At 36.8% G+C, this 11,531-nt stretch overlaps 1 protein-coding gene across 1 annotated transcript in view; it reads right to left on the bottom strand.

Annotated features, from left to right (window-relative positions):
• The window catches only part of HCFC2 (host cell factor C2), a 15,336-nt gene extending 4,472 nt beyond the window's left edge, over positions 1-10,864 (bottom strand). Inside the window, exons 1-11 of the mRNA XM_010289424.1 lie at positions 10,712-10,864; positions 10,179-10,339; positions 8,939-9,147; positions 8,384-8,468; positions 7,224-7,327; positions 6,453-6,641; positions 5,020-5,205; positions 4,499-4,599; positions 3,337-3,499; positions 2,131-2,331; positions 837-907 (exon numbers count right to left, since the gene is read on the bottom strand). Coding sequence (XP_010287726.1) covers positions 837-907; positions 2,131-2,331; positions 3,337-3,499; positions 4,499-4,599; positions 5,020-5,205; positions 6,453-6,641; positions 7,224-7,327; positions 8,384-8,468; positions 8,939-9,147; positions 10,179-10,339; positions 10,712-10,756 — 1,515 coding nt within the window. The 5' untranslated portion in view covers positions 10,757-10,864. The remainder of the gene's footprint in view (positions 1-836; positions 908-2,130; positions 2,332-3,336; positions 3,500-4,498; positions 4,600-5,019; positions 5,206-6,452; positions 6,642-7,223; positions 7,328-8,383; positions 8,469-8,938; positions 9,148-10,178; positions 10,340-10,711) is intronic.
• Positions 10,865-11,531: the final 667 nt, after the last annotated feature.

Below are 11,531 nucleotides of genomic sequence, written 5' to 3'. Positions count from 1 at the left end.
ATTCCCCAGCCCCAAACTCACTCTTTCAAGCTGCTGCTGAACTTGCTTGCAGCTGAGAACAGGGCCTCTGCTGTGGCATGGGACGATGGTGGTGGAGGGCATGGGAACTGTTCCTGACTGACCCAGAAAGACAAACCGTCTTTCTTGCTTGTCTCCAGGCGTGAGGGACAGTGCTTGCATGGTCAGTGGGCCCAGCACAGATAGGCCATGATCCTGCTGGCATGGAAAAGGGGCAGGAGTGGCAGCTGCTCTTGGCAAAAGAACCCTAACCCTTTAGTAGCAGCTGCTTCTTCCCATCCTTAGTTCCTCTCTTTTGGTGGCAACAGTGGCACCTCGATTTTGTGTATTAAGTTGTAAGCAAGTGAAATAGGAAGCATTTACTTTTTCAGGCAGTATTTACAGCTTGCATAGCCAGTCCCCATCTCCTCTAGGGAAAAACATCAAGATGTCAGTTTAGTTGTGTTTCAAACCTATAGATCAGCAGCTAACACTAGTTTGATCTAATACACACTTAATTTTAAATTCAGTTGTGCATACAGAAAAACATTTTACATTTGCACATTGTGCAGCAGAGAGACCAGTCCACTGTGCCAGCCAATAAAAATGATTCAACAGCTGAAACACATACTTGGATCTCCTCCCAACTACACAACTGCTACTTAGACTCAAATCAAACCCATCCAATGCAATTAGTTTTACAACAGAAATGTTTACCCCTGTATTACTCACTTCAAGCCCTAAATATACATTGCTTTTCTTTCAGAGATACAATTAAACAAAAACAGAAAAGCCCTTACAACTAATACAGCAACTGGATTATACTTTTTCAGACTTACAGAGGAGTGTGAATCATTTGTCTGTCCAGTATTGACCCTTGTTGAAGGCGTGATATAAGCAGTTTCAGCAGCTAGAAACAAAAAGTTATATTTAAAAAGCTTAAGTGATAAGAAAAATTTAACACAAAGTCCACAGAGTATGAAAGTTGACCTCAATAGACATTTACAAATATTTGTTGCAAAAGTATGTCTGACTTCTTTCGCATGCAGTTCTATTTATAACACGAACAACTAATTTTGGCTTGCATCATATTCACAAGACAACTATAAAGGCCTGGTATTGCAGGCTGATACAGATAATATAAACAAAAGGCAGGACTCAGAAAATCCTAAAAAATTATGGAATTATGAAAGATTTGTGAACAAATAATCTAAATACCAGATTGAAACACATACTGATGACATTGTATAAATAGTCTAAGCATGAAATCTTAAATGTGAATGCATTGCTTCTGACATCAACACAGCCTGAATTCTAAACATGAGCAGTTAATCTTTAAACAATACTAACAAATGGGAAAAAGAACGTTTATTAAATTGAAAATGGAATCTTAAAAAAAAAAAAAGAGATCTAAATCAAAGCACATAAGCAATACAAGGGAATACTAGTATTCTGTACTTGTGTGTCTGGTTTTTGCTTTTAAAATACAATACTGTTTGGTAAAAAATACACTACTCACACAGCATCAATAAGAGAATACAGTTCTTTAGTTAACACTCAAAAGAATAGCAAGCACAGCCTGTTGATATTCATGAAAAACAAAACTTGAAGAACTATCAATATGTTTAGTTTCTGCATTGCTGCTTATTTCAGGTATTTCAAGCAGACTGTAAAGAGGTCACCACATTTGACTAGTGGTGAGCTAGCCACATGAACTGGCCATATTTGTTACAGAGGTCAATGGTTTAAAACCAAAACCATCAAAGGTTACTATTTGTAGTCTTTTGCTGACTAAATAAACAGACAATCACTAAATGAAAGCAAATGTGCTATGGGCACCAAAACTGGCTGCCACTGCTATTCAGCAAATGGCCTTCTGCATAAATGAAGATCTAAAGGACCTTTCACTTACAGGAAACAAAGTGGTTTACAAATGTGTAAAAGGAACACTCTGATTTTAAAAGATGTTTAAATCATAGCAGAGATCATCCAAGCTGCCCAAGGTACTCAATGCCCAAAGCCCTATCTCAGTCTCAGATACTAGTCAAGATGGGAATCCCACCACATTAGAGGAACTCTGATGGCCTTAGATATATATGGCTCAAAATACAGTATGTGAAACACATTTCAAACCTTCAGATTTTGAATTGAATGTTGTTAGTGAAGTTTCATCTTTAACAACTGCCCCATTTGTACTTGATGATTCAGTTTTAACAGCCTGCTGGGTTACCATAGTTTGTGTGCTGGAGACAGTACTGGATACAGAAGCATCAGGATTTACAGTTCGTTTGTCCAAGTCATGTAATTCACCTACATTTGCTGAAGTCTGAGGACCTTAAAAAAAAGAAAATATTAACCAGAATTCAATATTGATAACACATAACAAATCTCAACTTGATCTAATGGCTTTAGTTTCCTATAAAACCAGAGTTCAGCTCAGACTTACATTAGAATAGATCTGATTATATTAACTGCTAATGCTTTCTTTAGGTATATAACTTAACAGAAGTCTGTCTGCAGAGTCATAAAAAGATACATGTAAACAGTTATATTAAAATGGCAATTTCATTTCTTTTAAGCTTGCTATTTTACATCTATTTGGTTACAAAAGGATGAATTTGCAAAAAAAAATCCTAATATAAAGTATCCACACAAATCAGCATCACAGATTTGTAACAATCAACCTAAGATTAACCACTGTGGAAGTCTGTTTCTCCCTTAGCACTAAGATGCAAAATTTCCACACAATACTTAAATTACACTGTGAAGAAAATGAAAATCCAACAATCTATAAATTACATGAAAGTAAAATATAAACAGATCAGGTGATTGAGCCTGGATTCACCACACTGAACTTAAGGCACTACAGTAAAATGCCTAAATCAGTGCGTATCTTCTATTTCCTCTTCAGAAAGAAGCATGCTCCTCTCTACATTGCCTAAAATTTTACATCAGCTAATAGCTTTTCACTATTAACAGACAGAAGTAGTGTCAAAGAGAGCCTGGAGTTACTATCACCTTAATGTTGTAAAATGAATATGACCCTATTAGTCTGCTCTTTGGTGTTAAAAATGGCTATTTATGTTTAAAGATTTCAATAATTAATATATTGAGAATTTCATGTCCCTTGCAACACTTCAAACAACTTAAGATTTCATTTTTCCTTGTATCTTCTAAAAATATGTACAGTGATAACTAGCACAAGTTGTTTTTCTTTAAAGTACACAAAGGCCTCTAAAATAATTTTAAATTGCAAGACAGAAATAATCTTATTTTATGTTTATGAGATGAATTTTAACTCTCACTTTCTAATTAGTTTTTATTCTATAGTTATCTTACTTGAAGTACAAACAGGCAAAAGAGAAGGGGCATTTGATTCTTTGAATCCTGTAGCATCTGCATGGTTTTTCAGAGTCTCCTGTGTAATCTTGTTTTCAGGTGCTGCAACCTTTTCTTTTCCTTCTACTTTTAATAATGAGTTGGGTGAAACGGAAACTTGGACCTAACCAAAACAACACATTTGTTAAACTGCAAAGTTCAGAAATTTCAGTTGCAAATATGGCATGAAAATGCTTGCTCGAAAACAACAAACAAAAATCCTCCAACAAATCCCCCTAGCACTTTAAAACAAGAAACCAACCTCACAATCCACCTTATCTTATCCATTATAAAACAAAGACTCAAACTCTAAGTTGACTTGGAAGTACCCCTGACACATAGTACATTTTATCTGAGAGTGAGCTCACATTCTTATGTTATGACATGGAAGTTCACTGATGCATACATTTAGTCTACTGGGGAGACTTGAGGAGATGGGGGGAAAAAAAAAAAAAAAAATCACAATTACAGAGGTTTTCAACCTTTGTTTTCCTGGCACATACCTAAGATATTTCTACCGTTAGTAAAATGTATAGTATTTCTACATGTATCTTCTACAACAATACATTATGGATCCCATACTGACCTGAGGCCTTACACAATAAAGAAAAGGTCTAAATTTCTAAAAATGTGATGCTTTAGCCAGTTTGTCCTCCCTCTTTCTTTTAAATGGGCAAAACAGTGGAACATGTACAACTGCACAACCAGAACAAGTAATTAGGTTTATACTGTATTTGGAACCCAGAACTAAGCAGACTAGCATATAAACACTAACAAAGGAGGAATACGCTTTATTCTTTTTGCCTCACACATTATTTTCAACAACATTTTCAGGATGAATAGTATTTCTACTGGTATCAGGCTCCCAATTAGCAATCTGGAAGTCAATACAGTTGCAGTTTCCTTTCTGCATTGCCAGGAAGAGGACTTTAAAGACTGTCTATCAACCATAAAAGTAAACAGATACAACTACTTCAGCAGGTGTCTTTTTCTGCATTTGATTTTGGGCTTTTTCTAAGGCCTAAAAAATATGCAGGGACTTTTAAAAATGAGAAAGTGTTCTCGCAGTTCTCTCGCTTTCCACACTACTTTGCCACTTAGGCATTTTTCAGTTTACACTTACGTTATTAGGAATGGCATTTGTTTGGCTGGGATGATCCACCTTCATTTCTGGATAAGGGACACTAGGCAATGATTGCGGACTTTGATGTACAGAAGAGCCACCTTTCAGGTAAACAAAAGCAAATTCCAATCAGTCACATAAAACTTAATATTGTGTTGGCTGGAATCTTTTCCAGTAAGCAAGAGGAAGACCCAAAGTTGTCTGAAGGAAGACTCGGTTGCAAGACTGAAATGAAACTGCATGGCCAGTCAGATAAAATCCTTTCCTTGCTATTTCCTTTCTCAAATCATGTCCTGCACTGTATAAATATCTTCATATTCAGACAGCTGGCCAAAACTGACAGAGACACGTTAAAAGCTGAGTCCTCCGTAATTAGGATGCACGCATTTTGGGAATAATCAAAGAAATAGGGTCTTTCTCTTTCAAAATGACTTTTTTAAAAACAAACTCATATTAATTGTTTATGCAATCCTCTACTGTACCTTTGCACAAACATTAGCGTAATGTGATCTGACTACTACCTTGTGAACTCAGCACTGATGTCTCAGGAACCCCAGTACCAGGTATTCCAGCCACTGACGGCACTGGTGAATCAGCATGTAATTGAAGAAGATATCCTTCAACTGTAGGTACTTCGTCCCATTTCACTTGAAAAGAGTTGGTTGTAGCTCTAATCAGCTGTACCTGTGATGGTGCTGGAGGTTTCTCTACAAGAAACCAATAAAACACAGATGGCATGTTTGAAATTGCCCTCCTTTATCAGTTTAAGAAATATCTATATAATGCAAGCAAAATCAATAGCTCCTTTTTCACTTATGTACAATATATACCAGATTCAACAAGAAACAGTTGTCAAAGGTGGCAAGTCAAGTCAGAGAACTATAAAGTGCCATTCTAGAGTGTTCAAAAATGCTGAAGTTTTGACGCTTTGTTTTTTTAATGGCTTTTCTGCTGCCAGTAAGTCTTTGGGTTGTATATACATCATTATGGGCATTACAGAGATGAGAGATCCTCATCCTTTCCTAAAAGGCTGCATGCAGCTCTTTGGTTCCTGAAGCTTTACATGTTCCTGGAAAGGATTCACAGAAGATTGCAATTCCTTTTTTGCTTGCTCTCCGTAGCTAAAGTGAGCTTTCCCTTAAAGAATTTCTGCAGAGGCTCAGGCCTAGGCATGATTCAATATCAATGGCCTGCTCCTCTCACTTGCCTTGATGCCTTACTAGGCTGCACTCTCAAGCACATCCTTCCCCTGCTACTCTTTTTCATCTTCTGACCTTCCTGAAGCTTAAAAAAAAAAAAAAAAAAAGGGAAAAAAAAGAAAGAAAACACAGTCTCCTACATGTTTCACAATCTCCAGTAACCATTCTCATACTTGTGCTTGAGCGGCCAACAACTCTCTCCCACAAGTACTATTCTAGTTCTCTCTTTCCCAGTACCATCTCAGTGTCCTGCCATCAAGCTAGCTACTAATGAGTGATTAGTGCTCCAGAATTCTCATCAGCCCCTGGTCCTTTCTCAGATTCGACAGTATCTTTTTGCAGTCCAAGAGATGAGGAAGCAGCAGCAGCAATGATCCCAAGAGAAGGAGGGGTTTGGTAAAAAAAGAGTAAGTAGCAGCAGAAAAGATCACAAAGAAGAGAGGCCAGGAATCTTGAGTTTAGGTAAAACACCCTTTAGCACCTTGTATCTACTGACTATGACATGCAATGCAAAATCTAGCCACAAAGTTCTTTCACAGGCTTTCTACAAGCCTTCCTATTTTTTCTGTTTAAGTTACAGCTGTAGCCTTCAAACAATCAACAGTGAAGCATAGTTTATTTAAATAAGCTCTAAAATTTAAATAATCTTTGAGTTTGCTACAGTTTTAGATGTTCTGATCATCAGTGATGCCAGCTTCCCATATGTTAATAAAATATGGAACAAAGTACAAGTCTCTTATGTATTTCTGACTCACCAGTATCAAGGTACCAAAGATCTTTGCAGCAAACTTGATTGTTCCAAGCTTTTCTGTAACCATCTCTACCACTCCAGATATACAGACGAGTGCCAACCGCTACAGCACAGTGTCCTGCTCTTGGCCCTGGTAACAAGTTACTTTTGTCCTCCTGGCAATCTGAGATCAGACCTATCCATTCTGTGGTATCTAGTAAATGAAACTCAAAAAATTTAGTTTCTAGATGTTTTCCAAAACAAGCAATACAGATGTTAATACACTTAACTGCTCAGAGAAAATGAAAATAAATCACCTCTGTTTTTATAGACTATTGCATTCAAATTTGCAATACCACAAGGAGAAGGTCGCTTTCTAGTTAGTTTGCAAGGTACAATCAATTAACAGAGGATGAATTTTCTGACCTCTGGTTAGTCTCTCAAGCAAATACAAGATCAGAAACTGAGGATTCAGGGATAGTACTATCACATTTAGAAAAAAATCATTTCAGGATCTGCCCCTTGTGTTCTTCTACAAATGAAGAAGCAGTATGTATATTACTTAGTATTAAAGCTGTATTAACAGAGATTTTCATCAGCAAACCTGCTGAATGTTCAAAGAAAAAAAAAAATCACTTCTTACGAAAGATGTAAAAAACCTGGCATCTTCTTTAGTCAGCTAGGATTACAACTGTGTATCCTAAAACTTTTCTCAGGGTCTTCAAAATATTTATTCTACTCTGTTAATAAAGTATTAATTCAAAATGCCCACTCCCAGAAAGGCAGAAACACTAACCCAAATTAAGATAAGAAAATGAACCGGTACATTTCCATTCACCATCATGAGCAGAAATTTCACCTCCTGCTGACTGTGGTACCCATCCACCAAAAACATACATTCTGAAATATAGGAAAAGAGGGAAGAGGGAAAAAGAAAAGAAAAGCCAATTAACATCCAGATGTGCTGCATGTGCTCTCTCAAGCTAGGACAAAACAGAAAGTTTCCAGTGCTTTACAGTTCTGGTTTACAGCAGATTTTATTTGTGTCTACTCTCTTTAGAAAGTACTGTTGCAGACATCTACCTTCTGAAATTTCTGAGTAGGTTAACTGATTAAAAACAAATAAACAAACAAAAGTCCCCCAAACTCCCCAAACAATTTCCCAGAAGTGAATACTGTATCTTTTTACAAACTACCAAACTGCCAGTAGTGTCCAAAAATCACACATTTACACAGAATTTCTACAACCCTTTACTGCAGACCTCTCAATAAACCATTCTACAATTAGAACACTGGTATCTAAGTCAGATATCAAAATTTAAAAACATAATGCAGGCTACAAACTAATAACATTTTAAGTAAACAATAAAAAGCTAAGCTGTTGGATCATAAGATAGAAAGCTTTCACACTTCTTTCCCCTTGTGCCAGCTTGTAAACTGATATAAAATGGACTGAAACCCACGTTTAGAAGTCCATTTTATCAATGCCATCTGCCAAAACAAACCATAGCGGCAAGAAGCAAAGTAATGAGGAACAGACTACAGAAAAACTGGCCCACAAAAATGCAGAATCGTTTTGCCTATAACTATTTCTACTCTTTGGGCAGTTTCTTTGCGTAGCTAGTTCACTGTGTCACAGACACAGAGGCACTCAAATTGGCTCCTGACAGAGCCAGCTCAGGTCCAGCTGAGACCGCCCCAGAATGCACAAAGGTGCATTAAGAAGCCTGGAAAGCTGTTTGTGGGTTGGGCAGATTGTCCTGCAGCATGGAAACACTGACAGTTTGATACACTTAAATTAACAATGGTACTTTTTAATTTCCACTGAGGTAGGATAACAGAAGCAGAAAAGTACTCTACAGTGTTGATGATTTATACTGAGCAGTAGTGGATAAGCATCATCATTCTCCTACTAGGTGTACCTTTCTAGAGTTGAGCTTTTAACAACAGACATACTTGTTTCCTATTACATTGGCTGTATGGAGACTGCGCGGAAGTGGTACTGTCCCTTTGGTTTCTGGTCTTGACCAAGTCATGGTTTCTAAAAGAAAAAGAATAAAAACCCTCAAAAAATTTGTTACTGTATATTTCACTACCTGGATTTTAGGAGGGAACATACCTCTAACGTTCAACAAAACAAAATTTCACCTTTTCAAGATGGCCATTTTAAGAAAGAAAGCGCAATAAAAAGCACTTAAAGCTTCTTCTAAAATTCATGGGAAACACTGACAAACTAATTGTTTATCAGAAAGATGTATTATGGTTTCATTATGGTTATCCAACTTTAAAGCATTCTAAAGAAACAACCCCATGGTATAACCAAAATCAGTGAGGATAATATATGCAAACAATGCTATATCTACGTAATTCCAAAAATCACAAATGGTTAACACTATGGTGTAAGTTCCAGTAATATCTGCACCACATCATGCCATTAATCATTATATACTATAATTTTTCCTCTTAGCCAGTAAGGCCCCTGCACTAACTTCGACTGGCAAATCAACTCACCTATGTCAAGTTCCCAGAGATCATTAAGCCGACAGCCACACATCCCTCCAAAAATATACATCTTTGGACTTCCCAAATCTTTTCTGCAGTATATGATGGCTGTGTGAGATTCTCGGGGAGACGGCAAGATCCCTTTGGTCACAGGAATACTCCAGCCAACAACGCCAGAACCGTGTTGCAGCTCCAGTTCATAGAAATCATTTAAATATCTAGGGTATTATTATCAAAGTATGAAAAATTCACTTATAAGCAAGATTACAATGGGCTTTAAACCCTGACCACTTCCAAGTATTATCGACTTCTGTCTTGGGAGAGTGTAGAATTTTAAAATCTCAAACATTTGATGGCATTGTGGACAGTACCAAAACTAAATGGATTTAAAACAAAAAAAGTATGATTTGTTGCCTCTGAAGAAAACATCCTTTCAGACTTGATACACTCTATTACATGAAAGAAACATTGAACATTGGTAAACAACATTCTTAGCAGAAACTACTACATATGGACAAACTTGGAATAAACTGCAAAGTTATGAGAAATACACGATGACGTGGGACATCAGAGATTAATTTCTGCAACTCTAAGGCAACAAAGGTGAAAAGCAGCTGTTTTTTTTCTGATAACTTCAGGCTGGCCAACAGACAATTAGCCATTTGTCACTGAATCTATCGGCAAGTTATTTTTAGATAATGGTCTTTCAATCTTGGCATTCACACCAGATACCTCTTGTTTCTAGAACTTATAATTGCCAGTTTATAGCTCAATGGATACAAGCGCTCTAACTGCAGGTGAACGTGGATATGAAACTTCAGCATTACAGCACTGTCTGCCGATAATAAAGGCAGCTTCAGCTGCTACTTAAAAAAATTTCCAGATGAATTCCTAAATGTTTTCCACAGCGTTACAGAGGAAACTTCCATTGTGAATTCTCTGATGACTCATGAGACTTTGCTGATTTAAATTCTTCTGTCAAACAAGCCATTCTTAAAAACATCACTCAAAATACTAGGAAAAAATACCAAAGTCTACTCAGGTTTCCCTCCAAAGCAGTCAGAACTGTCAGTCAGTGTTACATATTCTGGAACAGCAGAAGAAATATTTAAGCTTCTTAGCATGTAACCCCTCCACTGCACAAATAATCCAAATGTGAGTACTTGGTATGCAGGACAGCCTCCCTAGAATGTTCCTCTATCTAGTAATTTATTTTTAAAGACATTGAATTCAAACCAAATCATCATACCTGGGAACGTTATTATTTGAATCCTCACTTTCATTTGCCAGGCCACCAAATAAATAGCACTTGTTACCATATAAAGAAAAGCTGTGGCCAAGTCGAGGACAAGGTGGTGATCCAGTAGAAGGAGCTTGAGGTTTTACTTTTTTCCAGAGCCATCGACTTGCCTTAAAGACAAGAAAAATATATCAGAAATACCTTCATTTATAGTTGCTCATAGCCAACAGAATTCAGATAACATTAACACTCATATATTTTCTGAATTATTTTTAAGGTAATGCTGGGTTTTTCTTAGGATATACATCGAAAGGGACACATAAGAGATCACCTTCATAATTTCGACTAGATGGAAGTCTCTTTAAATAGATTCCAAACATGGAGAAAATCTAAATAACCTAGTTATTAAAAAAAAGTTTATTCTTCCTGGAGCACAGCAAAGCTCATCTAAATTTCATCTGCAATTGGTAATAGAAAATATGTTTGTTCATAAGTGGATAAAGTAGTCCTTCAAAACTGAAACATCTTCATACATTTCCTACCTGCAATTCATATAAGTCATTACTGTATCTTCCATATTCAACCATTCCTCCAAAAACTAGTATTCTGGTACCATCACAAACAAATCCATGTGCTGCACAGCCTGGAGGAATATCTCCCCTTACAGCAGGAAGGAACCACTGATTTGTAACTATAGTAGAGAAAAAAAAAAAAAGATATGTCAAACAGTGAGAAGGGAAGTGTATTTTTAAACATCTCTGCTTTCTAAAGAATTACCTTTTACCTGTAGAAAATTGTGAATGGGCTGTTTGTTTAACACTCAGTTTTAATTGGATTAAAACTTTTTTTTTAATAAAAAGAAAAGCAAACGCATCTGTTAAACCAACGATACTCAATATATGAATGAGCACATAGGGTCACTGTAACTAAGTCAGCTACCAAGGGTCACCCAGCCATTTAATAGATTTGCCAAAAAAATAGGCTAATGAGGAACATCAAGTGCAGTTCCACACAAAAGAGATAACTATGCTAACTCAGAGGGAGCTAGCCCTAAAACCAGCATGATTAGAGCTACAGCAGTGTGGCAGCATGCCTGAACTTAATAGCACTACTGAAAAACTAATTATCCTGTTCTAGGACCAACGTTAATATCTACAGAGCGCTGCACTGATACATGGGAGAGGAGAGGTGCAGGGGCAAGAAAGAACAACTGAGACTGCCTGATCCAGCAGCAGCCTATTAGTGTTTAAACTGTTCTGCAATTAAAGAATTACAGAAGATATTGTCTCCTTTTTCCTAATCTTTTTTCATGAGCACGAAGAGGAAAAGTGTGAAATTAGAAGTTTCCAGTGAATGTTGCTG

This window comes from Phaethon lepturus, unplaced genomic scaffold, assembly GCF_000687285.1.
Source record: "Phaethon lepturus isolate BGI_N335 unplaced genomic scaffold, ASM68728v1 scaffold5446, whole genome shotgun sequence".
In the NCBI taxonomy this organism is placed as follows: Eukaryota; Metazoa; Chordata; class Aves; order Phaethontiformes; family Phaethontidae; genus Phaethon; species Phaethon lepturus.
Note: the sequence above shows the minus strand (reverse complement) of the source record. Positions and strands in the feature narration are given on the sequence as shown.